The 27,867-nt window shown below is 52.9% G+C and overlaps 2 protein-coding genes across 3 annotated transcripts in view; one reads left to right on the top strand and one right to left on the bottom strand.

Annotated features, from left to right (window-relative positions):
• LOC100547923 (phosphofurin acidic cluster sorting protein 1-like) overlaps positions 1–19,696 on the bottom strand; it is a 42,711-nt gene extending 23,015 nt beyond the window's left edge. Inside the window, exon 1 of the mRNA XM_085218704.1 lies at positions 19,354–19,696. Coding sequence (XP_085074830.1) covers positions 19,354–19,541 — 188 coding nt within the window. The 5' untranslated portion in view covers positions 19,542–19,696. The remainder of the gene's footprint in view (positions 1–19,353) is intronic.
• A 4,220-nt stretch (positions 19,697–23,916) lies between these two features.
• On the top strand, positions 23,917–26,624 carry LOC100547773 (transmembrane protein 121-like). Of its 2 annotated transcripts, XM_085218716.1 has the most exons (3): positions 23,917–24,256; positions 25,288–25,489; positions 25,577–26,624. In XM_085218716.1, exons 1-3 carry the CDS (start codon positions 24,060–24,062, stop codon positions 26,225–26,227), a joined length of 1,050 nt encoding a protein of 349 aa, XP_085074842.1. In that variant the 5' UTR covers positions 23,917–24,059; the 3' UTR covers positions 26,228–26,624. The 2 variants fall into 2 exon arrangements, with proteins under 2 accessions (XP_085074842.1, XP_085074841.1); XM_085218715.1 differs by having other exon boundaries at positions 25,288–26,624.
• The last annotated feature ends 1,243 nt before the right edge of the window (positions 26,625–27,867 follow it).

Genomic DNA, 27,867 nt, shown 5'->3' with positions numbered 1-27,867 from the left:
CAGTTATTTGTAAAACAAACAAACAAAAACCCAAAGCATTTTGTTGGCAATTAAGAGCCCTGCCTGGAGAGCTCTCAGCTAAGAGGAAACAGAGTCGTTTGGAGTATGATCAAAAGCACTCCTGTCAGGATAATGTGGAGCGCAAGCAAGAGCTATGCAAACCAGCCAGGTGGCCAGAAGTTGGACAGCAATGCTCAACTCCCACTAAGCCTCATCTGAACCAATGCTACCACTCTGGTGAACCAAATCTCTCTTCCACCACCGTGCTGGAAGGCAAGCGAGAGAAATCCTTCCATCACCACCATCCCCTCTAGCTAAAAAGCAACCAGACAAAATGCAGCTGTTTGCTCTCATCTCTTTTTGTTGCTACTGCAAGAGATGAAGAGGATTCACCTCATCCTCCCACCAGACTGCACAGCTTACCAAAGCTGCTGCTGGTTCAGCACAGACTTCCAGAGCTCCCTGCCTTGCTGCGTGTCTCAAGGGTGCAGAGAGGGAGAGTGCAGTGCCCAAGGGTATGGAGGAGCCAGATCCGAGGGTCCCACTTAGGACTCAAACTCAGGTGCCACTTTAACAAGAACTGTTTTTTTGCATATAATCATAGAATCTTTGAAGAGACCTCTAAGATCCCCTGGTCCAACCACCAACCCCCTAACCCTACTAACCACATCCCTCAGTGGTAGCCACATCCCCATGGCTCTGGAACACCCCAGGGATGGTGACCCCACCACCTCCCCAGGCAGCCTGTGCCAGTGATTCGCTGCTCTGAGAATAATTTTTTTCTAATATCGTATCTACAGATGCCTTTCAGATTTACATTAAAGCCACAAACCTCTTCAATAGAAACAGATGGAAGTGAACTGTGCTGGGCTGCTATCGCCTTCATCAAATCCCCTTTTCTCCCTCCAGACATTCCTGACGGGCAGATTTCCCTGACCTACTTTTCCAGAAAAGTTTCAGCTACTTCCTCTGAATTGCAATGAGCTCCCATGTGCCAGCAAGCAGCTCCTGGAGAGCAGAGCAGCTCCCTGGAGCAGCCCTACATGGGGAGAGCCAGGAGTCTCTGAGCCTGCCACCAGCACAAGCCCACCCCAGGTCTGGGTGAGCGCAGGTGTAGAATCAAATGCCGGTTACTGCATAAGGGCATGAATGCAAAGAAAACATAGAGCTCATCAAAACTTGTGGCTGGGTCAGTCTGACACGGTCAGCTTGGCCTCAGCTGCCAGGGTACCTTGCACAGCACCAGTCTGATGGAAACGTGCTCCTTAAGACATGCATGATGCTCTCCCCCAGGACTCTGTACGGATGTTCCAGTTTCTAAGGATGATAAGAAGTCTCATATCATCCCTCACTTTAGAAACTGCCCAAAGGAACACTCCTAATTTAAATGTGTGTGCTGATCTCTGGAAAGTTTCAAGGGCTTCAAACCATTATTTCGCCAAACAGAGACAGGGCTAGATTCCTAACACTGTCAAGGCAGAAAGAAAAAAGAGGGTTGAGACTGAACAGCTCAACTTGCATCCCTGCAATGCAAATCTAAGCCACATCTGAGTCTTCAGCATAGTGTCACAAATGCTCTCTAGAAACTCGGGCAGGTACAGCTCTGCAGAGTGAGAACATGTATGTGTGTGTGTGGAGATGGGCCCCTGACAGCCACCCATGGGGTCAGAGTTCTGCACTGCTATACCAAGGAGGATTTCTATGTAGGATTACAGCAAACAGGCACCTGAGTACACATACCCTTCCAGATCTCTGCTGCTGAGCTTTCACCATGACAACTGATTATATACTCCTGTCATTTATTTAAACCATTATTTACCCACGTGAGGACTTTCCTCTTTGTTCTGCAGCAGCACAGCTTTTTAAGAAGCTCCCGAGAAACCTGGTTGAAGGCATTTTGGAAATCCAAACAGCCTATTGACTACATCTCACAGATCTACAGCCATCTCCTTGTTCTTAGGCCCATCCTAGCTCAAGCAGTGACTGCGTAGATATTGAGGCAGTGTCACAGAGCTGGGGCCTCATTTGGGCTTTTTTTTTTTTCCCCTTCATTTTGTTAAAGTCTCCCCAGTCTCAAGTGCCAGTAAAATAAAGTTCATTGATTTGAAATGTCAAGGCTAAAAACGCAACAGAATTACTTTTAATCTAACCTTCTTTGATGCTCTTGCACAAATCTCAAACTACGTTTATCAAATAATCTTCTCTTCTTGGAACAGTGTTTCTCAGTATCATATGCTCATAAAATTGTTAGCAAAGATCACCAAGTCCAATCCCAGCCCACTGCCCACGTCGCTCAGTGCCACAACCCCACGGCTCTGGGACACCTCCAGGTGACCCCACCACTCCCTGGGCAGCTGTGGCAGTGCAGAATCACTTCTGGAGAAGGAATCGTTCCTAACAGCCAACCCGAACCTCCCCTGGCACAACGTGAGGCCATCCCCTCTCGTCCTACGGCCGTTCCCTGAGAGCAGAGGCCGACCCCGTCTCACATAGCCTCCTTTCAGGTCATTGCAGGGAGCCACGAGGTCTCCCCTGAGCCTCCTCTTCTCCAGACTGAACATCTCCAGTTCCCTCAGCCACTCCCCATCACACTGGTGCTCCAGACCCCTCACAGCTCCGCTGCCCTCTGAGTGGCACCCCAGCTTTGCTGACAGACCCTGCCCTTGCCAGGTACAACCTGTGTGAGGCTCTTATCCCCATTTGTCCGCCAAAGCAAAGACAGCAAAGCTGTTGTACCTTTCCACCCAGGGATGAGAAGGCAAAGCAGTCCTGACTTGCAGTGATTCTCAAGGTTATCCATTCTCAAGTGTTGAAATCCTTCTATGAGCTACCACATCACATCAGAAGGAAGGGAGAAACACACACACAGTCACTGATGTTAGATTAACTGAAGTTACTCTGTCTCAAGCATCCCATTTCTCAAGCCTTAAGAGAGAGCAAACGGAGCTTGGCAGCCTCTAAAACGTGTCAGACACGCTACTGAACCCATACAGCTCCCAGAGACGTGGGAGGAAGTAGCGTGAACACACAGAGAGAGCTTCCCCAGAACACACAGCCACACCAGACACCCTCGCCTGCCTGCCTGCCTTCCAGGAGGCTCCCAGAGCTCCCGCAGACAGACTTGACTGCTGCTGTGCAAAGGGGCTTGCACCGCACAGCACCTCTCCCACAGCACCAGACGGTCACGGGGCCACAGAAGGACAAAGCCACAGTGTTGGTGCTGCAGCATTTGGTGCCTTCTGTCACATCCTGTTACCAGAAGATGCCCCTCTGAACTTCCTCCAGAAGGCTGCTCAGCTCTCGGGGCCATGGCTTCCCTCAAACTCCCAGCCTGTAGCAAGGCTGCTCAACCACCGTGGCATTGGTACGAGGTGACAGCCAAGCCCTAGGAAGGCTAGCTCCAGGCCACCTGAATTAAACACAGTAGTCAACATGCACAATTAAAGTACATCTCTTCATGTTGATGACTGCAATACTTGTGGTCAATTAAAAAAAAACCCAACTCGTTACTGTGAGATATTGGCCAACCACTTCTTTACTGTGTCAGCATTTACAGCTCCTACCACAGACTGGCTGCTCCTCACCAGTGCAGCCTGTCACAGAGCCCTGTGTACATGCCCCACGTGCACAGCCAGTGAACGGGATCTTGGAGAAAAGGCAGGAAACAAACAAATCGCTCTCAAAACCAGAAAGCACTGCTGTTAAACTGAGATACTTGCTTAAAGTGGGACACCACACCCACAGCAGAAGCGTGTTCCATAGGCCCAGCCTAGGTACTATCTGTCAGTGGGATACCTGGAGCCCAGAGCAGTTATTTTTAAGGCTCAGATCTTTAACTTAAGCTTTTCATTAGGCTGCATGGATACCCCGGGCAGAGTTCAGCCGCTCACTGGATCCCATGAGCAGCACGGAAATAGCTCAGTCACTCTGGTGCTGACACTTCTGACCCCACCTCCGCACGTGCAGCCAACCAAGACATCAGAAGCAGGTTTCTTGCAGACGGTTTTGACCAAGTACAGCTGGCAATGGAATTTCTTTTAATCCTTACCAGGTGAGCAAAGAAGCCAAAAGTATTTCCCCCTTTGGAAGCTGAACCAAAGACAGACATGGCACGCTTCCCAAGCCCACCACTCCCAAGGAGACAGTCCCTCCTTCTGTACACTGCCAGACAATACCGAATTTATACAGGGAACAGAGAAGGGAGCCTTGGTCAGGGGTGTTGGACTGCAGGAAGCCAGGTGCCTTAGGCACCTCCTGGACTCCTCTCTAGCCCCAGCATTCAGTGTGGAGAGGAGGGGTCAGTCCATCCACATGTGCTGGCAGGCTCACTTCCAGTGGCAGGACCCGAGGACAGCAGTCAGCAAAGGAGAGCAGGCTGCTATTAGAGTCACTCCATGCATGCTGTCGGTTCGTACAAGCCTATTTCAGAAGGAGTTGAGAAAGTTATTACCATTATTTCTACCTTTGCCTGCTCGATCTTGTTGTCCTAGTTACCAGAGCTCTGGTGTCTAAGGCAACCAGCCCTGGCAAGCCAGCAGGAAAACGCAATGAGATGTTACACAAATATTTGAGAGCACTTGCTGAAATAGCAGAAGTAGGAACAAGTTACAGCAATTTCGTACCCCAGCACTACTCCAATCCTTACTTCAGTCAGACTCCCATCACCCCCATGGAAAGCTGGGAACGGACATGATGCTCTGCAAACCCAAATCTAAAACGCAAGAGCTCACAGTTATCTACATGGCACGCACAGTCACGTGCCCAGACTGAAGCTCAGAACCTGTGCTATCCTTCAACAAACAGCTCTTCTCTACCCGTGCACAACCTCTGCAGCACCCAGGCTCCATGTGCCCGGCATACAGGAACACTTCACACAGGCATTACAAGGCAGCTCCACTCCTGTGCCTTGTGAGATCACTGAGAGCTCTGCAAGAATTCAAGCCCTGACTGCATATTTCTGCTTCTCTGTTGTTTTCTTATCACCCACATACAATACTTAAGACGCCTGCAGGGTCCAGCCAGTGATAGCAGTAAGTCAAAAGTCCCTTTCAGCAAACTGTGAGGCTTGGATGGTGTCAAGAGAACAACTGGTGCAGTCACCATCAATCCTTAATGTCCCTGTTTTACAGCACGTTTGGCATTTAACATTGTAACACTCAAAGAGACACTCACTCTAAAAGCATCTCATGAGAAGGCACTGGGGCTTCAGGAGCCAGGATGGGGGGAACAGGACAGAGATGCACTGGCTGCACATCCCAGGGAGTGCCTCTGTTGGAAAGCACCAGGTCCTAAATCACCTCTAAATATTCTGCCTACGAGGGCTCAGCTCAAGGCCCTGTTTGAAGCATTCCACTTAAACAAACTTCAGAGGAACCAGCTGCCCTGCAGTGAGCGCTTGTTAAGAGCTGTGCTTCTGCTTAAGTTACCAATGTTTTTGGTTTTGTTTTCCACCTAAATGAGAATAGCAAATTACTTCCAAAAAGCTTGATTTAAATTGTGGCTTAGCTCGCTCTGACCTAAATGCACCGAACCTTTTGCTGTGGCAGGGGGGAGCAGGCAGGAGCAGCAGGGAGGCAGCTGGGGGAAGGCCCTGCAGCCCCTGGGGAATACAGGCTTCCTGCCCTTCAGGGGCTGCTCCATCTCACACAGCGGGATGAATAGCCAGGCTAATTGGGAAGCTGAGAACCAGGCTGGGGCTTGGGGGAAGCGATGTGGGTTGCCACAGCAACTCTGCAAACCCACGCCACCAGAGACCACCACGCTCAGAAAATTCAGAAAGAGCCCTTCCGGCAGCTGGATGGCAGCCAGATACCCTGCTTATGGGATTGCAGGCATAGAAAAGTCCAACCAAGCTCAATCGTATGAATGGGGGCTCTCCAAGGGACACCAGAGCAGCTGGGATGTCAGCACCCAGCAAAGGCAGGCTGCAAAGGTACCATTGGGCAGACCCCACACAGCCATCAGGATGGATTCTTCCCACAGGTTTTCCCATCTGAGGATTGCACGTGCCTCTTCCAGAACAGCATACACACTGTGTGCAATGCAGCCAGCTTGTTCTCTGCCCAGCCCTCCGTAGCACAACTGACAATAAAAACGTAACACGAGACTCAGTGGAGTGAGTAATGCTCAGAACCACTTTATGAGGGCTGACAGCAATTCAGGGCACAGCAGTCTTCCAGCATTTTCCAAAATCCTTGATATAAAACCGGGTATTTTCCTTTCCTTTTTGTTTACATCAGCTCTCAGAGCCTGAACTTAAGCACCTGATGTTAAACACCTGGCTTAAGCCTCAGCCATACAACACTCCAATCCCCTTGGCTTACAGCATTAGCAGGAGTTAGCAGGCTTACTGCAATGGCTCCTGTCAGTCCCTCGGATCGCTCCTAATTGCCACGTAGAAAATACAAATGATTCCAGCAATTCCAGAGACAAGCTGAAACGTGAGACTCAGCCACCATTTGCACTTCTGTCAGCACTGCTTTGGCCTCCCTCTGCAACAGCTCGACACTGCGATTTCAGGGGTATTTGCACATTTTAGGAGTTATTTGTTAGCTCTTTCTGGCAGTTATTCTTGGTTCTGCGTGGCTTTTGATTAAGCTGGTGTCTGAGCACTACTGCTGACCTGCTTAGCACTCACCTCTGGCTGGGAGCCACACTCCTGACTGATGTCTAATCCCTTGTAACACGTGGCCGCTCTCCTGCTGAATGCAGCCCCAGGTATATCATGGGCCTAAGACACTCCGTGCCCAGGAAATTCTGTAACAGCCTCAAACACAATCAGGAAGGATGAGTTCTTACACAGGCCCTCGTAAGAGATGTTCACAGGAATCGAGCACCGCCCCAGTTCTTCAGTGGTACAGGTATGGCTTTCAGAGGGCACAGCCAGGGAAAGCAGCAAACCTGGCCATCAGCCTCCTCCACCAGAAGCCTGTGCCTTGTTCCCAGCTCCCCGCAGCTCCCCGTCACCACCATGTGTTTGAACACATGATGAACTGACTCAAGCTGCCAATCCAGCAAAGAACAAACCTCACAAAACAGCTATTTGTCTCTTTTCAGACCAACATCGAGATGGCTCAGCACGGCTTCCAGCCAAAGTGAGGCTACTGCAATTAGCCACTTTGGGGATACTCTAATCTTTTTCTCCTTCATCACACCGTAGTGTGAATGCAGCCCCATCACAATAGCGTTGCTGGCTTGATTTGAGTACTTCCATTTCATCTGTTTTGTCCTGTGCTGAGTCCTGCAATCTGCTAGCACGATGTCAGCTGACAGCACTGGCTGTGCTGCCATGAGCACTCACACAACAGCTTTGGGTTGGGTGGCCCAGCTGCTTGTCTTGCATGAGATGAAAGATACCATGGCCTCCTATACAAGAGCGGGGACAATACAGCATTGTGTATCAGGAGAAGCAAGGTCATTCAGAGAAAGCAAGGATACTTAGTTACAGCTGCAGAGCAGTTTCTCACAAACGTGATTCTTGTAGCTATGTGCAAAAGCTAGAGGCAGTTTACCTGCATTCCCAAGCTAACACGAGCCCCCATGAGCAGACACTGGAGTCCTGCTGCATACCAACACCTGCAGAAGCTGCCTGCAGCCATCTCCCACTACAGGGGCTTGGCTGCTTGGTCCCCTGGTTGGCTCTTCCCTTCCCTATCCTCTCTTCCATGGCGTGGGTCTCCATCACTCCATTACCTGAACCCACAGACCTGATACTGTAGTACCTGCCCAAAGGACTGCCAGCTCCCATTGCCACAGCAAGCACGAGCTCTGTTTCAAAGCAGATTTTCATCCAAATGTCCTTCTGCCTGCTGGCAGAGCTGCTGCTGGCTTTGGAGTCCCACCTACGACAACAGGGAGGCTTTTCAGCCACGCTGCTCTTCTCTCCTTTGGGCTGGAGAGCAAACAACTCCTACCAGCCTGCTGAGGATCCTGCTGGGGATGTCAGCTGCTGAGAGTGCTGGGTTTTCACACCACCTCATCCTAATAAGTCACCCCAAACACCACTTTCAGGCTTTCCCATCTGTGTTCCCTGGGCACAACAGTGTATTTTACACGCTGCCTTCACACCACCTTATGCTTGCTGTAATTCTCATGTGTTACTAAACTACTCGCACTACAGGTGATTCAGCAAGGCAGCAAGACTGGAAGCCTGCCAACAGCCATTGAGAAACAGCTTGAAATACATCCCAAAGGACAGCAGAAAAAAAAAAAAAAAAAAAACTTTGCTGCACACCTCAAAGCTCAGCTTTCTCAGATTTGCTTTAAAGTAGGTGTCCGAGGAACGAGCCAACACTCATCAAGTTTGTTATGCTCTGGAGCAGTGACCGCAGGCTGCCTGCCATCAGGAGCAGGAGCTTACATCCCTTACATCCCATTGTCTTCACAGGATGGAGCCCAGACACTCACAGCACGGAGACTGCATTTGGAGAGCCACGTTTTACGAGCGTCTCATCTCTTTCACCTACAAGCTGCAGTCCCTGGGAAACACACAGCTTGTCCTGATGGAAAATTCCTGATTGTTCTAGACACCTTCCTTCAGAGCAAAAGCTGCACATGCCTTCAAATCATCATGACTCTCAAGGACAGGAACGCTACCAGGCTTGACATTCGGAGGATGACATTCCCCCGAAGCATACCTCAACAGGCAAAGCAAAAAGAAGCCGAAGTCTGCATGAAGAATCACAAAGCTTTAAAGGAAACCTCCCACTGGCAACACAACAGAAAGCACACATCGACTTCTGAGAAGATGGGAAAGAAAGGCGGGTGGGAAAGAGAACTGCCTCACGAGCCCCCAGCAACTCTAAGTGCTCCTGTTTTCAGGTGTGCCCACGTGGAAGAGCAAGATGTTTTTCCAGGCCCTGACGTCCCTCCACTAGAGAAGAAAAAAGAAGCTATGCTTGAGCAGATATATGTAGAGGGCACTCACCATGGGCTTGCATTTTTATTGCAAGAGGGCTCACGAGCTTCACTTGCCAAAGCACAGCAGGTAAGGAAGCATTCAGCTTAGGTGAATTTTCTGTGAGTTTGCCTTCCACACGGGCAACTCATTATTAATGGGGTGAAAACTCAGCAAACTTTTGTGCCTCTGGCTGTAGATGTTCAGACAGCACATTAAGATCATCATCAGGAGATCTATGATTGGCAGTGGCTGCACACACAGCTTTAAGTGCAACAGAAGACCTCCTGAAAAGCTCTTTTAGCCACTCACAGCCAACCTCTTACACACTCCCAGGCCACTACCTTATTTCTCACTCACCTGCTCACTTTACTACCACGTTCCTACCAGCTGCTCCATGATGCAATCCGCAGACCTACTCAGTGAGCAGTTTGCTCAGTAGCTTCTTCTCCTCCCAGACATCACAGCCTGTCCATGCACAAGAACATCACCAGGCATAAAACAGACTCCCTCCCTCATTACCCGTTTTATCTAATCCCAAACAGTAAGGCTGAAATATAGGAAATCTCCAAGTAGTGCAAAACTTGCAGATATAGAGGGAAGAGAAACAGTGAATGCAAATGGCTGGCTCCCACTCGGTATCTCCTGCCCATTACACGACCTGCATGTTTAGGAAACAGAGAAAACCTTGAGAACTCTGGGTATGAGACAGATCCTAAGAAAACCCCATGGGCTTGTGTCCCTATTGCACTTTATACAGTTACAAAATGGCTTTGGACTTGGTCAGAAAAAATGACTTCCCTCAGACCTGAAATTCAAAGGTCTTTTGCAATGCAAGCACTTCCAATGTGTTCCTGCCAAAGGGGATTATTTGCTCCCTGTTCTTGTGTGTGTGAGCACACCTATTTCGGTTCCATCTCTGAAGAACAACAGATGCTCTGCAGAACACGCGTCACACATCTTGCAGGAAGAATTACTATTGCAAAACAAGGAAAGAAACTGTTTGAAAGCCTCCTTTCAGGCAGCGTGAGATAAGCTCTCAGCACCTGAAAGGAACTATTTCTCCTTCAGTGGCTTCACTTTATACAGTTAGCCAAGAACCAAGAGCTGGGGCACCCAAAGGTGGTCCTAAAAACCCTCATGTGATCACCAGAAGTTCTTTTTTTTTTTCCCCCAAACATTTTATTTACTTTAGATTCCCTTTCTCGCTACCTGCTGAGAGACTCCATCTCGGTCTTCACCCATTGCTTGGCCAGATTTATCACATCAGACATCAATTAATCTGCATTATTGACAATCCGGGCTCCTCCTAGAGCTCTGTCAGCAGTATTTGCTCTGCATTGGACTGAATTGATTTCTGCACTGAAACGGAATTTAATTCTAAAACCACACATGCTTTATCTGTACCATCATATAACTACTGCTGGCAAAACAACAGATTAACGCCACATTTCCCTTTACGACCTCTCACAGTACTGCCAGCTATTGTGAGGAAGATGCTCTGTAGACATGGCTCCATCTGGACAGCTGAGACTGTAACCATCCCAGGAGTGGACAACGCTGAGTGCTTCTCAACTCAACAGAGCCTGTTTGGCTTGAAATCACAATAGCCGCACTCACAGAATCACAGGGGTTGGAAGGGATCTCTGAAAATCACCAAGTCCAACCTCCCGCAAGGGCAGGTTCCCTACAGGAGGTTACATAGAAGGATGTCCAGGCTGGTCATTCATGGAGGTTCTCTCAACATTTAGTAGAACAGATGGCTTGATCAAAGCTACCCTGGATTTTAAACCTTGATCTACTTAGGGTTGCCTTCTTCCAAAGAGTTCCAACACATCCCACAGCCAGCTCTCCTTGAAAAGTCATTCACATTCACAGTATTAGGAAAAAAAGTAGGTTGTAATTAAGCAGAGTTATTAATCTTTTGTCACTGGGGACCCCAAGTCTATTCATATTCATGTCAACAGGAGTGCTGGCACTGCCATGAGGATGAGCCACAAGTGCCTCATCATGTTTCAGAAGAGGAAACAAGATCTTCTGAGGGCCAGCATCTAACTGCTCTGTCTTCTGCGGGTAGATGCTGGCTGCTTCTGTCATCCCATTCCCAACAACTTTTGCTTTTCTGCATCTCACCCATTAAGCACTGCTCCCCTGCCATGGCTAAGTGCTACCAGAGTCTACAACTCTATCTTTTCCAGATTTCACAGCTCTGTTGACTACAGAGAGGAGAAATACTCACAGCCACAGTGGCAGAAGTGCTCTTTGGAACATGTTTTTCAAGATTCTTCTTCTCAAGATGATCAAACGATCAGGATCTACTTAAAAAAAATCCCAACATCTCCCAAAGGCCACTTAGACCTGTGAAGAGTTGCTGAGGTCTCAACAAGAGAGGCCAGCACCTTGGGGCCAGCAGCTCTGACACTCCTTGGACAAACTTCAGGCGCTGGGTGTGAAGCCCCACACCCCCCAGTTCCTCCAGGCACAGAGTGCTTTGGAGGCATCCTTCACAGACACCACATCCCTGCCTGCAGGGGTACAAAACCGAGACTTCTAATTGAGGTCCAATGGTGTCAGGATTAAAGGATGGCAGTAATTGGATTGCTTACTGTATTCACAATCAATAATAAGGTTAAGAGATTTCCTTTCCCTCCTCTCGGCCGGGCTCTGAACAGGCAGAAACGACAAGGCAGGCGAGGGAGGTGTTAAAGGCCTCCCCCCGGCTGCCTAAGAGCAGTGCTTAGGGCTGCTTGCTCTGCCTGCACAGAGCTGACACTTCTCACCCTGCTGGCTTGCAGGCATCTCTACCTCTGCACCTCAACCAGAGCGAGCACGCTTTGCTGCGCAAAGGATGAATGAAACCGGGTGCCTTGGAACCATTCTCCCATCACTCTGCATCCTTTCACATTAAATACCCACACAGATGCATCACCGGGGAAAAAAAAAAATCCACTCAAATTGTGCTTAAACTACTGCTAGGCATGAAACAGCTTAGCCTGAAAATACAACGCTCCCTCCCACCGCCTTCCTGCAGTTGTATCAACTCCTTGCAGGCCGCCTTCTCCCTTTCTTCAGCTGCAGATAAGTTCCGGGTGCCCCATCCCTGCAGGTGCTCAAGGCCAGCAGTCGTGGCTTTTAGTAGTTTCCTATGTGAGGCTAAGACTCATTTGCCATTACTGACAACACCCAAACATTTGGGGACTGGAAAGAAAAAAAAAATAAAAGGGAGAATTAATTGAGGGCAAAGCAGACCGAACCCCGCTGCCCTGCCACGTGCACAGGAGAGCTGCATGACATAACTGTGTCCCCCAGGCTCTGCTACCGCGAGGCTGCACCGCTTTTACAGAAGGAAGTAATTTAGAGTTAAGATCTTGTTCAGGCAGAGAAGGGAAATTTAATCCCTTTCTCCACTACTTCTTAGCTGTTGGATGAATCACTTCACCTCTGCTTCCCCTTTGCTGTTCCAAACCAGAGCCTGGAGCACAGCCCCTATGGAGCAGGCAGCGCTTCATTACAGTGCATCAGGCAGCATCACCACACCAGGGCATGCAGCCTCCCGGCGCCTCCTGTCACACACGCTGATTTCCAGATAATAAGCACATTGTCAAGAGGCATCTCCTGAGGAAGGCCTACGATGTGCCCAGACAGCCCGTCCCGGAGCACACCGTATGCAGCACACTGCCATTAGCCTCTCTCATGCTCCGCTGCACGCTGCGCAGATATTAATTGCCCCTACCACGAGCAACGTCTTTCCTCAGCACAAATGGAGCTTAAAATCTCAGCAGGAAGTCCACACGGCGCTCCCAAACCTCGCTGCATATCTGTATCCAAGCCTCACTTCAGCGTCCAACTGCAAGGTCATCCTCCTGCTCCATTTCGAATAAGTAACTTGGTTAACACAAAGCACATGACAAAATTCATTGCTGCTGCATGAAGCATTAGGAAGAGCTCACTCAACAATCAGGCACTGGTATGGCTGCGTGTTGCAACAACTTTTCCATTGTCTTCTTATGGGCAACAAAAAGGGACGTTACTTCCAACTTCCAGCTGTTTGGAAGTTGTTACCCAAATGCAGATGCAGGACAAATAGAAAAAACAAAGTGGAAGTTTGGTGCAGCACATTCAGCACAGCTACAGTAAGTGATAAAGGGAGTAGCATTTGTATGGCTAAAAATCACTGATTTTTTTTTTTTTTTAATTTTTTTTTTTTGCAAAAGTAACAGGTTTTAAAGCTTTCTGTCTGCAAACAGAGCACAACTGCAGTCCCCAAACCCAAGACTTTTAGGAAAAGATGCTGCACTGCCAGCTGAGCTGAGAGCACGGTGCAAATGCAGCTAGAGCACTAGCAGCCCAACACTGTGCCTGCTGCTGAACAGTTTGCTTGCAGTGTCTCCAGGCCAAAATAAAACGTGTCAATGAATTAACCACCACCAAGAAGCAAGTGATTACAAAAACAACACTTGCAGCCTTGTCTACAGGAGGAAAAAATATGCATGTGCGTAAGATGCAGCAACAAGTACTTTGCAACATAGGTGCAAGTCTAACAGGGATAAAGCCTGAAACTCACTCGCAGAGAAAGAAAACCTCAAGGCTATTAAAAACCATCCTATGAATACCAGAAAAGAATGAAGAATAAAAGGCAAACAATAATGAGGTGTGGCCACAAGTAGCCCCTAAATTGACAATACCAGACAACTACCTGGAGAACAGAAGCAAGAACAGTGTCATGATTATCAGCAGCAGCATGAGGGAAAGGAGCAATGAGATGAACATAAATAAGGTGGGGTAAAACACAACAGACTACTAGAGGATAGCTAAAGGAATGCAGGAAAAAAAACGCAGAACAAATGAAAGGGAGCTATTATAAAAACGTATCAATAATGTACACTAAAAATGCTGATGTAAATAATATGGATTCAGAGACACTACTTGAAGCTCTACTGAAAATCAGGCAGCAGAATTAATAGGGAGGCGTTTTGGATGAATGTGATTGGTGCTGGAGAAGAGCCCCAAGCTGGTTATTGTGGCACTGGTCAAAGTGCCAACCTCATCTGTGCCTGAGACATCTACTTCTGCAGCTAGGATGCACGGCTCCAGGTGAAGGTAGGCATTGGGGGGGCCTTGGTTGGCCACATATCTCCTCAGACATCCCTGGTGGCCCTTAAGATGTCCCTGCAAACACTCAGATGTCCCAGACCTCCTCACACTTGCCCATGGCTCCTCTAATGTCCTCATGTCTGCTTGGATGTCCCACTGTCCCCACATCTGCTGGGATATCCCTGAAGCTTCTCAGATGTCCAAGTCCTGGGACATGGTTTAGTGCGCGTGGCGGTGATGGGGTTGATAGTTAGACCTGATAATCCTGGAGGAATTTTCCAACCTTTATGATTCTATAATCCTGATTCTTCCCTAGTAGAGAAAAGTATTAAAGGACAATAAAATGAGTAGCAGAAGCTTTTTCTTCAGCTATGAAAAAATGGAACCTAAGCAGGGAGTTCAGCCATTATCCCAAACTGCCTGTAATGAAGAGAATGCAGTTATCACAGGCACAGAAAACCAGTTTAAACACACAGATGAGCATGTAATCTGGGTGTTTTTTGTACAAGCAAGTATCCCATGTGCACTGGCTTTAGATCCCTCGTGTCACTTGAGACATGCTCACACTGTGGAACAAGAAACAGGGTAAGAAGGACATGCAGTGAAAGTGTAAAAAAATCTGCATGAAGAAGGCAATAAAGAGGAATCAGGAAAACCAGAACACAACAGTTTTCAGTTACTGAGCAGAATCCCACGTTAGGCTAGACCGTGAGATGGGAGGAATAGCAAACTCCTGAGAGATGACAATGGGCAGCAAATCATAACAGTGATTGCATCGCAACGGGCCTGCAAGAAAACACCATGTAATTTTGAGCTGTGTGCACAGAGGATGAATCACACTGCAGAGCAGGGAGTGGTCTCCAGAACCACGGCTGTGATGCGCTGAGGTACCTGAAAGGCTGCGTCTCCCCTTAATCTCATCCACTGCCAGTGAGGCAGGGAAAAAAAACGCACGGAGAAAACAGCTTTGATGCAGTTCAAAAAGCTCCCCTATCACCCGGGGTGCTGAAAGAGAAGAACTTGAGGTGCTCAGACTACAGCAGCGATGTGCTCAGCTGGGACAATATCAAACACGGGATGGTTTTCACCTCCGGCTCTTTTTGGGAAACGACTTGTCAAGTTTGCCAACAAGCAGACACGTGTTCCATCTCATCTAGGACCATCCCACACGGCACAGGCACACACCAAAGCATCCCACAGCTCCCAGGGAGAAAGGTGATCTCCGTCTCGGAGGAGGGTGTGCATTGTGTAGCTGTTGGTGATCACAGATACCTGAATACGCCAGAGGAAGCGGAACCAGCGCTCGGTGCCTACCAGCACAATAGGAACACAACACAACGTGTCTGATGAGCAACCAGATAACAGAGCAAACGCAGCCTGGTCAGCGAAACCTCGGTGAGCAAAGCTGGGAGGCAGCACGGCAGGTACTTCAAAAACACGAAGCCTTCAGGAAAGGCAAGATTATTATTCTGAAAGAAGCACCCATTTCCCCCCCCCCTCCCCGAACCCAATCAATCATCCTGGCAGGGGATGCTCGTCCCGGGTTCCACTAACGAGCAGAAAGATGGAGTAGCAGGCAGCAGCCCAATTAGCATACACACAGACGGGAAGCACAGCACAGAGCAGAAATCCCAAGAGTGCTCAGTGACGGACAAGGCACAGGCAGTGACAGACAGTGGACGGCATTTCAGACATATTTGCAGGCTCGCGGCCAAACCCACAATATTAAGAATAATAAGCAATCAGACGGCCGTTTAGAACATTTTGTTTTCTGTATAGGGCTAAGAGGAAATCGTAATTCAAACATGGCAAACAGCACCAGCTACAAGAGACTGCTTCCTTGCACAGACCCGTGGCCTCTCCCAAGCTCTCCCTGCCCAGAGCTGCGCCGTGCTGCCGTGGCATCCTGGTGCCTTTGTAAGGAGTGATCCGGAACCACTTAACGCTCCCAGGGGTGTAGCTTACCCAGACAGCAGCTTTCCCTGGGCTTGAAAGTTTACCATGAAAATCCTCAATTTAGCCAGGAAAACTGCCCAAGAAAATTACAGGCAAATGCTTGTTATTCCAGCTGGAGTGAGATCGTTCCCTAAAGGAACACTGGGGTTGGCAGCAAGGCTTTTGTACTACAGACAAAGAGAAGCCAGTGGCCAGCAGCATGCAGGAAACACACCCACCTTCCGTGGCAAGGTGTCCAACAGGACCTCAGAGCCATGCAAGTGAGGAGGACATGCAACTCTCAGCACTTGAAAAGATCACTGCAGCCTGTGCCTATGGGGAATCTCCAGGTGCACTCGCAAAGATCACTGTCCTTCCAAAACAACGCCATAACTTTCCAAAACATGCACTTGCAAGTTTTAGTGAAAGAGAATTCAGAGCATCTTCTGAAATACATCTCACAGAATGAACCCAAGCTTCTCCTAATCAGTGTGCTTCTCCAGGTCCAGGCTCTTCTAACTATCTGAGCACACTGTGAAGGTGGCAGCAGGGCTGGCGGGTTGAATTCACGTGTTGTACCAAGCTAGGAGGTATTCTAGACTAAAAGCAACATACTCGTGCCCTCCTAGCACTATTCACAGCACAGTCAGCACAGGTAGAATCTGCCTTTGCAATCTGAGCTCGACAGCACTAATGCATTAGTCAAAACAAGACTTGTAGCTCTTACCTCCGATTAGAAACGCGATGACTTATCACTGAAACAACATCCACATAACACTGAACACAGCAGCTGTGTCATGGAAAAGGAGCAAGAACAAACACCAACAGGCAGTCTTATCTTGTTTCCTAATTCCCTAGGAACGTACACTTCTGGGCTCTCAGATATTAAAGGAGGTAAAAGGAAGAGCAGTCCTATTAACCACTACTTGGAAAGAACAAGACTCAAAGCATCTTTGCACAAAGTCCTTTCACACATTTTTTTTCCAAATGTACTTGCTGATCAGCACATGAAACAATGAAAGCACAGTAAGACACTGCTTTGATGCAGACAGACATTTCACTTTGGCAAAGCCCTGGTTCATTTCTTGCACTCTGTGTACAGCAAAAACTGGCTACAGCCCTTCAGTGGTACAAGAAAGGCCAAGATACCCCTGCTTGGAGAGCAAGGCAGCTCACAAATGAAACCCCAAACAAAATGGTGACTTTGTTCACTGGCACATAAGAGATCCGGCAGAAAATTCCATTATGTCCTACGGTTCACGTTATGGAACCAAGATCCTCCTAAAACACACTGCAAGTCTTGCAATCACAGCACTGAGCAATTTTGGTACGTCCAGGCTTACACTTCATGGTGCCAACCCCTACCAGTCCAGATTGCCTCTCTGAAATCCTCAAGGCTCAGATGCAACCCTTTGACAGTCCTGCATTAACAGTCAAACAGCACGGCCCCACAAAGGCTGATCCAGCAGCAACTGTGGAAATGAAACACTTAGAATGGAGTCCAGCAACAGCAACAACTTATATCCAGTCTAGAAAAACAGCAAAGCATCGTGCAACATAAAAATCAGCACAAAGTTCTCCTTTGCTTAGATACACACAGGGCTGCAAAAATCAAGGCTACTCATGCATAACAGACAGAAAAGCCCAAGGGAGAAGGATTGTTATCCTTGAATGGATATTGTTTTGCCACCACTACCCCTCCCAAAGCACAGTACAGACCAGAGACCGCCTGTGCTGGGCAATGGGACAGCACAGTGGAGTTTCTGCCTGGAAGAACATCACATCAAAACTAATGAATTATTCAAGCAGACCAGAGAGTGAAAACATGGGCGAGCCATCAGCGAGCATGGCAAGCAGGGTCACCATTAACCCAGCTCAGATGTGGGGCTGGGTCTTCCTTTTGTTTCACAGCCACCCACCCACATAAAAGGGACTTCCCTACAATCTGCTCATTCAGGAAAGCTCAGGCCACAGACCATGAGGCAACACAGCAGCAGCAGCAGCCACACACTGCTCACAGGGCTTGATGGGACTTCTCCAGACCCTGCTGGTTCCACGGGTGCCACTGCATGCCATGCTGGAGCTGAGGCCTCTGAAGGGAACCAGTTTCCATCAATTACTTCGCACAGAATAATAGAAACAGGAAACCTCCAAAGCTGGAAGGAACCCCCGAGGATCACCGAGCCCAACCCCCGGCCCCACACAGCACCCCCAGCCCCAGTGTCAGAGCGGTGTCCCAGCGCTCCCTGAGCTCCGGCATCGGGGCCGTGCCCACTGCCCTGGGCAGCCTGTGCCATGCCCACCACCTCTGGGGCACAGCCTTTCCCTCACCCCCACCTGCCCTCCCCTGACACAGCTCCGTGCCGTTCCCTCAGCCCTGTCGCTGTACAGACAGCAGAGCTCAGCGCTGCCCTCCGCCCCCTGGGAGAGCTGCAGCTGCCATCAGGCCTCCCCTCAGCTCCTCTGCTTTGGGCTGAGCAAACCCAGGGCCCTCAGTGCTCTTCACACACCTCGTTCTCCAGACTCTTCCTCGCTCTCTTAGCCCTCCTTTGAACCCACGCCAACAAGTGCTGCACTTGGACGTGTTCCAGAGATGTCACTCCAGCATAACTTTACAGAAGTTTCCTCCAAACTGGAGCTGATAGCTGCTCCTCACAGCAACCGAGACACCGTTGGGAGCAATCCCTGTGAAGAGGTGCACTCCTCGATCCCCCCAAGAGCAGCTCCTTCCAACTTCCACACCGAGGACACAGCCCCTCTACTCACCCACCAGCATCCCACCGCCCACAGCAAAACGCAGCCCCGCTATTCCCGCACGATCCACTTGTCCGTCACAGCTCCTCCTCTCTCCAGCACCGCCGAACACCGCGCTTCCACGTGCTTCAACTCACCGCTCCGTACCGCAACTCCATTCTGCGGGAAGCCGACCTGCCGCTCATCGCCCGCCCTCGGTTGCGCCCAGCCCACAGTCAGACGATGCCCGGCCGCGTCCCGCTCCACGCAGCGGCACGGCGGCCCTGCGCTCCGCCGACACGTGCGGCGATCCGGGCGGCGGCACGGCGCCGGCGGAGCAACCCCAGGGCACGGCCGCTCCTCGCGACGAAGCCCGGCGCCTACCCGGAGCCCTTCCTCCCCCCCAGGACCGCCGCTCTCACACCCACGGCAACCATGACTTCTTCCCTCTTTGTGCGACGCCGGAATACGCCCCTCGCAGACACCGCGCCCGGATGGATCCCAAGCCCTTCTCCCCCCGCCCCTCGGCGCGAGGCTCCGTGACGAAGCGGCCCTCGGTGCCGCCTAGGAGCCCCTCGGCCTCCCCCCGCGGCCTGCGACGGCTGCCCGGTTCCGGGGCCCCGGGGTGCCGCCTCCGGAGCCCCCGCCCCGCTCCGCGCCCCGCGCCCTCCGGCGGCGGGCTCCGCCCGGCTCACCTGGGCACGCAGCTGGGCGCCGAGCGGTCGATCTCCCACGTCGCGAAGAGGTTCATAGGCACCGGCACCGGGCCGGGGCCGGCCGCCGCCATCGCCACTGCCGCGGCCGCCGCCGTCGCCCCGCCGCCCGCCGCCGGGGGCCCCGCGGCGGGGCCCGAGCCCAACGCGCCGACCGCCGCCGCCGCCATCCCGCTGCCGCCGGTGGCGCTGGGGCCGACCCCTCAGCGCCGGCCTCCGCCTCGGCGCGCGCCCGCGGAGCGGGGCGGGACGCGGCGGCCCCGCAGCGCCAACCGGAGAGCGGCAGGGCGGCGGCGGGCGGGCCCGCGGCCAATCGGAGAGCGGCCGGAGGGGCGCGGCCTTGCGGCGGGAGAACGGCCAATGGGAGAGGGGGAAAGGGAGAGGCCCGGGGAGGGAGCTTCGGGCGGCACCGGCCAATCGGAACGGCGAAGGGGGAGGCCGCGGAGAGCGGTAGCCAATTGAAAGCAGAAAGGACTCGGCGCCCGGGGAGGGCTCGACCAATGGGAACGGCGCTGCCGGAGGGTGGGCGTGGCCGCGAGCCCTTTAACGCGCAGCAGCCCCTCTTCCCGAGTCTGCCTGCGCGAGCCCGCCAAGGGGCGCGGCCGGGCGCGCGGCCGGTTGGCGGGGTTGCCGTGGCAACGGGGCCTGCGGGCCTGGGCGGGGGGTGCGCGGGGCTGCGGGAAGGGGCTCCGGCCCCGGGCCAGGTCCGTGTGCCGCTGTGGGTCTTGAGCGCAGCGCTGACGTTCTCTGTTATCCGTAAGGATTTCGGGGTCGCTTTCCTGATTGCCAACGTCCTCCTGGATCTTTTCTTTTCACTTGCGTTTGTAAATTTGGCGTTTAATCCGCAGTTAAGCCTCAGGCCTCTTAGTAATACGCAGATATTCACGTCAGCTTTCAGTTTGACTAGCAAATCAATTTGTGCCTTAACACAACTTTTCTACCTCCCTTCCCCAGCCCATCTCTGTGCCCGATGGACAGCCCAGGGCCCAGCGCTCCACACACCTGCCGTCCTGCTGCCAGAGCAGCTGCTTCACAGCCTGCCTTCCTTCTGAGCAGCCCACAACGCACGAGACGGCCTTTTCCTTCATCCAAGACAGCCCTGGCTCTCTGAGAGCATTTGCTAAGGGATCTCAGCAGGGGCTTCTGAGGAAATCCAGTTGGAGGTGGGATGCTGCTCTGCGGGTGAATGTGGAAAGCCAGGTCTGAGTCAGGAGCTGTGGTGGCTGTGCTGGCCTGGCCTTACCTCCGTGGTAAACCACAGTGGTTTGATCTCAGCTGGGTATCACAGTTACCTCTCCCCACAAGCAGCTGACTGCTCCTGAGGACCTCAAACCCCCTTGCAGGGGCTCCCCAGCAGCTGACTTTTGCCTTCTGCTTTTCAGTCTCAGTTACCATCCCCACCTATCCACGCGGTGCTTCAGTGGCACCCCAGAATGCTCTGTCCCCTCCAAGAGGCATGTGGCACTTCTCTGCTCAGACCATGGCAGCTTGCTGCAGTGACAACCTCCAAACATTCAGACAGCCCCCAAGTGCCAGCAAAGCCTGCAGCTTTGCTGGGCCACCCGTCACCTCCAGCCATCTCTCTGCTCTGAGGCTGTGCCGCCCTGTGATGATTTCCCAGAGCTGTCAGAGTGCTCTGTGTGGTCCCCAGCCCACAGCTAGCCTTCCTCTCTTGCAGCCACCACGTGTAGTTTCTTGCTGACGGGCTTCGCCCTTTTCCTGCAGCTCCCCCTGAGGATGTTCAGTGTGATGGAGGTGGGTTTCTCTGGCTCTCTTCTTACAGCCTATTCCCTTTGAGCGCTTCCATCCGTACTGCAGCTCACGTGGTTTATTCAGCCTGCTGGCTTTTCTAGAGATGAATTTATGCATTTGTTCTCAGTCTGTTTCAATGTGCCTTGTTTATTCAGCTATGCAGACTGCTCTTCATTTTCTCCTTTCATGTTACATTGACTTCGTGCCTACAAATTGAGCTGTCCAGAAATGTGTTCTTCCATGCGCACTGGCTTTCCTCTGTCTTTGGGGTCACATTTTTCCTATGTTTTTCATTGTAAGAGCCAGAACCCGGTTGTGTTATGGTTTAAACATAACCTGGTAGGCATCTAATTTAGCAGCTTCTCCACCTCCTCTTGGGACCTTGCTGTGTGCTGAGATTTACTTCATCCTGGAGCGAAAGCAGCCAAGAAGCCCTCTTCTTTGGCATCCCAGCACCCAGCTAGAAACGTGCCTCTGAAAAGAAGAAAAAAAAATCACACTTTCTCCTTTTTCACACCTCACTTCTATGGGATTACGCCCTCCAACTCCTCCCCAGGACTTCAGTACTATTGAGAGACCTTGTAGCAGTCCAGCGTTGTCCCCAGCAGACAAGGCACAAGGCACTGCTCAGTGCTGCTGCGATGGTCAGTCCTGCACAGGGTATCGACCCCTTTGGACCAGCACTTTTCCCAAGCAAAGCCATTCCTGGACATCCCTGAGAGCCATGCACCCTTGACCCCTGGATGCAATTCAGGTGCAGCAAGACACAATAGGAGCTCAAGATCACAGCACTTCTCTTCTACAACTCCCTCTCAAACCACCTTGCCTTTAGCTGGAGGAGCACCCTTCAGCCTGCATCATGCTGCGGTCTGGGGAGGGACAGACAGACATCTGGGCCCTGGGCCTGGGTGAGACAGACCGACCACTCCCCTGGCTCCTCATCACAGGCATCGAGGGGTGGCTTTGCGCTGAGCAGGCTGCGTGGGTCTGCACTGACACCCAGTGGCTGTGGCACAAGCAGCCTTCCTCCTTGCACCCGCATCAGCCTCCGGCCCGGGAACAGTGCCACAGCAGCAGGGCTTGGCCTGTGGGTCTCTGTTCTGCCACCACATCATTCACCTTGTGGAGAGCTGGGTTGGGTCCTGCCCTCGGCCCTCCCCGGCCTGCGGGACCTCCAGGATGCATGTGCTGAAGCCTCAAGCCTCCATTTGCAAAATTCTTCTTTAGCTGAGGTCACTGGAACTGCATGCACTACCAGCTACATAGCACCCTGAGGAACTGGTGCTGCTGGACTGAGGTGTTCCAGCAGCTGCTACAGTTTCACACCTCGTGCCTGCTATTGCTCTGTTTTCCATAATTTCCCCTGAGCTGCTGCCAGCAGGATTACCAGCACACACTCTCTGGCCCATCAGGGCTGCATGGCTATGTTTGAAACTAATGCTTTACAGTGGGCACCATTTTCTCAGAGGCTGAGCTCACACCCAGAGGGCCTTGTCACCATTGCTTCCATACTCTGTTATCCTCCTCTCAGCTGTTACCAGGGTGGATATTTTGGTAATTTGCCTTCCTAGAGTATGTCCATCGCTTCCAGCTTCTGCCCTATGGCCAGGTCCTGGGGGCCATGAGGGTTTTGGGGCACTCAGTGCAGCCTCTACCAGCTCCTTGCTGGCAATTTTTCCCCTTTTCCTCTGCTTCTTCAAGGATGCTCAGTGTGACAGGAGGATTTCTCTTGCTCTTCCCTCTGTGCCTGTGGTCTCTGTTCTAGAGAGATGCTCTGGTGCTAGCACTGGAGCAGCACAGGGCTGAGCCAAGGATGCTTTCTGCCTGGAGCCAGCAGGCAACCAGGGGAGAGCCATCTGCTCGGGATCCCCACTGCACCCTTCTTTGCTTTCTTCCCATTTTGTCTCTGATCACAGCCACATCCATATGCGATGCCGCTCAGCTCCAGCATCGTGTTTTAGTGAAGCACGCACATATCTGCTCTTGCTCTGGTTGCTTATTTTTATGTGCCTCGTTAAAGCAGCTCTTCTCTGCTTCCCACGCGAACATTGTCACCTTCTGTCCTAGCCTCTAGTGAAGACTCAGGGGCTTTATGATTGCAGCCCAGAGATGAATCATCTTGTCCACAGCTCCACTGCTTGAAAACTGCCTCAAGCACCTCTCCTTGCCTCTGCTGTGGGCACACCTATGTGGCCACCTCTTGGTGCCTCCAAGGATGGAGACCATGCAAGGGACTCCCCTGATCCTGTTGGCTGACAGGGAAGATGTGGGTTTTGCTTCCGCATTGGCTTCCCCCTCTCTTGCATCACTCTATCAACTAAGTTGAAGGGACCCAGAAGGATCACCGAGCCCAAACCCCGGCCCCACTCGGCACCCCCCACCCCCAAAGGATGTCTGCCCCAAAGCAGTGTCTGATCCGGCATCGGGGCTGCGCCCACCGCCCTCCGGGGCACAGCCTTTCCCTAACAGGTCGTGGCCGGTCTTCCAGAACGACGCCTATTTACAACGAGCGCTGCCAAGGCGGAGTGGAAATGTACTGGAAGCCTCCCCCGGAGAACGAGGACCTCCGTCAATCACAACCAAGCTGGGTCTCAGCCCAGGCGCTGGCACGGAGCTGACCCCGGGACGAGCGCAGCCGTCTGCCGCCTCGCTCCGCTGCCGTGCCGTGCCGCCGAGGCGGGGGCCGCCGCAGTCCCCGCCCGCCCGGCCGGGAGGGGCCAAACGTCGCCGCCGCCGCCGCAGAGACGCCGCCGGGCGATGCCGCTCCGGGCCCGGGGCCGTCAGCGGGGCTCCTCCGCCGCCTCCGCCGCCCAGCCCCGGGGAGCCGCCCGAGGTGAGCGCGGCCCCGTCGGGGAGCTCCGGGCCGCCGTTCCGCGGCTCCGTGCCGAGCGCTCTCTTCCCCGGCGCGCGGGCACCGCGCCGCGGGTCCCCGGGCGATGCTGCGAGCGGACGGCGAGAGACGGACGCGGAGCCCCGCCGCCTCGCCCCGGCCGTCTCTGCGGTCCGCCTCGCGGCCCGGCTCGGAGCAGCTGCCCTCCTCGTCGCCTCTCTCCTGCTGCCGCCCGTCCGTCCGCACGGCCGAAGGCTCGGGACATGCGGGATTCGGGGCGTTCTCGTGCCCGGGCACCCCCAGGTAACGCCGGCTGGCGCGGCGCGCGGTGTCGGTGCGACGGGGTTCCCGGCCCGCGGCGGGCAGAGAGAGCCCCTGCGCGGCCCCAGCGTCGGGGAGCCGGCTCGGCCTCTGTCTCAGCCGGGGGACTGGCTCCCCTCCAGAGCAGCTGCCGAGCCGTGCCAGGCTGGGCCCCAGCTCCCTCCGGCTCTGGCAGCGGCTGCCCGCAGCTGTGCTGGGCCGGGAGGGAGCCCGACAGCCCCCGTGCCATCTGAGGCAGAGGGGTGCTCGTGGGGCTTTGCTCTGAGCCCACGTAGGAAAACCGAGCGTCAAGCTGAAATCCAGGGCCTCTTGCAGAGCTCTTGCATCCCAGAGCTGCTTTTCTTTGCTCTGTTGTATCTTGCCAGGGACCATTAAGCAAAGCTCTTTTGGATCGCAGGGCTGAAAGAAACTGAGGATGTTGGGCAGATCTCTTCCCTCCTACCCCGCAGGACGGCCATACTGAAAGTCATCTTTCTCCTACTGCTGTGCATGAAAATAAAGGAGATGAAAAAGATAGGGGGCCTGGCTTGCTATATTGTGGACCGACTTGGTATAAAGCATAGACATGGCCTTGTGTGCTTTGCAGGAAAGAACATAACCAGTGCCACTGTCTGGGAATAGCCATGGAAGTAAGGCACGTGCCCTACATGATGGAAGTAATTAGCTAATGCAATGAGCTTCTGGAAGAGGCAGTAGCATCCCAAATACTCAAAGGCCATCCAGCCTGCCCCGCAGTTCCCCTACATGCAGCCTAGGAGCAGAGGTTCCTGCGCTGTGGGGGAAGCAGCTTGTTTGCTCGGACTCAGGCTCTGAGTTGAAGGCTCTCGTACCTTTCCCTAGCAGGATGTTCTGTAGGGATAGAGCCCAGCCAGAACCCATCAGATAAGCTAGGAGAAGAGTCTGTGACCAAATGCCACCCCTTCCTTTGGCCATCTGTGGTGAAGAGATAGGATAAGAATAGGGATGGGGAAGCCCAGCAACTCCCTGATGGTCCTACCTGTTCCTCTGTGCAGAATGGTTCCCCCACCACCCGTCAGCAAGCCCCACGTGTGCCTCTCAACTGTACTCATCATGAGCAGCCTCATCCTCATGGATGCCTACCTGGTGGAGCAGAGCCAGGGCTCCAGGAAGCTGGGCATCTGCGTCATGGTGGCAGTGGGCGACATGTGCTTCTTGCTGGTGCTCCGCTATGTGGCCATCTGGGTTGGGGCAGAGGTAAAGACGGCCAAGCGAGGTTATGCCATGATCCTCTGGTTCCTCTATGTCTTCGTTCTGGAGATCAAGGTTTACTTTGTCTACCAGAACTATAAAGCTGATCGGAAGAGCCTGGACCTCATGGCTCGCAAAGCGCTGACCTTGCTGCTCTCCATCTGCATCCCAGCCCTCTACGTGCTGCTGGTGGCCACAGAGCACATGGAGTACGTCAGGACGTTCAAGAAGAAAGAAGATCTTCGCAACCGCCTTTTCTGGGTCATCGTGGACATGCTGGATGTGCTGGACATTCAGGCCAACCTGTGGGAGCCCCAGAAGAAAGGGCTGCCACTCTGGGCCGAGGGCATCATGTTCTTCTACTGCTACATCTTGCTCCTGGTCCTCCCTTGCGTCTCCCTGTGCGAGATCAGCATGCAGGGGATCGGCATTATGCCGCACCGCATGATGCTGTACCCCATGCTGAGCATGCTCACCGTCAACATCACCACCATCTTCATCCGAGGCAGCAACATGCTCTTCTTCAGGGACTCCCGGGTCTCCAGCATCTTCATGGGCAAGAACATGCTGGCCATCGGGTTGAAGGTCTGCATGTTTGTGCAGTACCAGCGGCACAGGCACCACGCGCCGCCAGGGCCAGGCCCTGCCCCGCAGCACAGCTGCCAGCCCCAGCCCTCCCCAGGGCTGCAGAAGTCTCGGGACCAGCCTGCCTGCCCTGAGGAACTGGCACAGGACAATACATGACACGCCAGTGGCAACCACAGCCTGGGCACCGCCACGCTTGGCCATCCCCACAAGACACCAGGAGGGTCGCTGAGCCTCCTGCCTCTGGACAGCAGGGAGTGACCCTGTCTCCTCCCTCCTTGGGCAAGGCTGCTCCATTCCCCAGGGGCAACGCTGCAATGGGGCATCCGAGCAGTGCAGGACCACAGCCCTCCAGCTCAAGACAGGGGCTGAGCAGAGATGTCACCTGCTCCACCTCAGTGTCTTGCCCCAGCCAGGTGCCCCTCCTGGTGGGAGCGAGGATCTGGCTCCCCCCACCTCTTGTCCCTCTCAGACAGCCGCAGGCTCGGTGGGGGCTCGAAGAGGGTAACTGACCTTTTTCGTATCTCCCTCTTTGCAATAAAAGGCCTGAGCTCTCCTTGTGTCTGTCTTCCCTGATGCCCAGCTGCAGAGCACTTCTTTGGGGGGGGGGGGGGGGAAAACAGGGGATCTCATTAGGTGGCTACCCACACCCTAAGAGCATCCCAGGTCACCACTGATTGTACTGTTGCTATCTGTCCCTGCAGCTGCAGCAGCTGATGCCAGCCATGCCCATGGCTGCCCTCCTTGGGAGAGCCCACATTATGCCCCCCACAGCCTGCCTGGGGGGCACCAGACCTGGCAGACAGCCAGACAGCAATTAGAAACACAAGCCAAATAACCTAGTGCCGCCCCCTGAGGCCATGGGAAAGAGAAGCTTCACTGACTGTAGACACAGAGGCATCCCACACCAGCCAGTGCTGTTACACTGCAACCTGCCCCAAGGCCCACCCCAATGCTGGCTGTGCTCAGGCCATACCCTAAGGGGGCTTTCTCCTTGGATGGGAGAAAGCCAGGAGCAGACAGGAAGACAGGTCAGCAGCCTTGCTCTTCACCTTCCACATGCTGGACAATTAGTTTGTGTCCCAGCTCAGAAGTCTTCCATTCTGGCACTGCACTAGGATTGCTCCTTGCTAGGCAGGATCTACAGGCAACAGAAGATGGGGACACACAGACCTAGTAATGCCACACAGCTCCTTGGCAAGGCCTTGGCAGCAGTGGCTCCCATGTGAGCCCAGGGCCAAGCCTTCTTACCAAATTGTCCCCTTGTACCTTTACAAGAGGAGATTTGTTCAGTTTCGGATTAAAAACAATGTAAAACAGCAAGCCACAGGACAAAGGGGCCATGATAGCCTTGAGCTTTGGCACTGTCACACTGCTTCCAAGGAAACTCTCCTGTGGAGGCATAAGGATGCAGCAGGCTCTGCTTCCCAAGTCACAGGGTCAGGAGAGGAAGGTCAAGCTTGGCACAAAGCAGTGAGCCACATGCAGGCTAAAGGCAGCTGAGGATTTCCATGGTGTCCCTAACCAAGCTGGCATCCTGTTTTCTGCTGCTTTTGCCCGTCACACTAAAATCTGTTACCAGTGCAGAGCTCTCATCACCCACAGGAATTGCAGCAGAGGCAGATGCTTCAGTAACACTCTCAGCTAGGCATGACGGAGTCACTCATCTTCCATCTTCTCTTCTTCACAGAACCTTTTCCCAGGCTTCACACACCAGCTGCCACCTGCAGCAGTGGAGCTACGTGCAGGCTTGGCAGTGGTGATCTGCCTTGCTGACCAGAGTCTGGCTCATAGCACCT

The sequence above is a fragment of the Meleagris gallopavo genome, chromosome 2 (assembly GCF_905368555.1).
Source record: "Meleagris gallopavo chromosome 2, MGAL_WU_HG_1.1, whole genome shotgun sequence".
NCBI classification, from domain to species: domain Eukaryota; kingdom Metazoa; phylum Chordata; class Aves; order Galliformes; family Phasianidae; genus Meleagris; species Meleagris gallopavo.
Note: the sequence above shows the minus strand (reverse complement) of the source record. Positions and strands in the feature narration are given on the sequence as shown.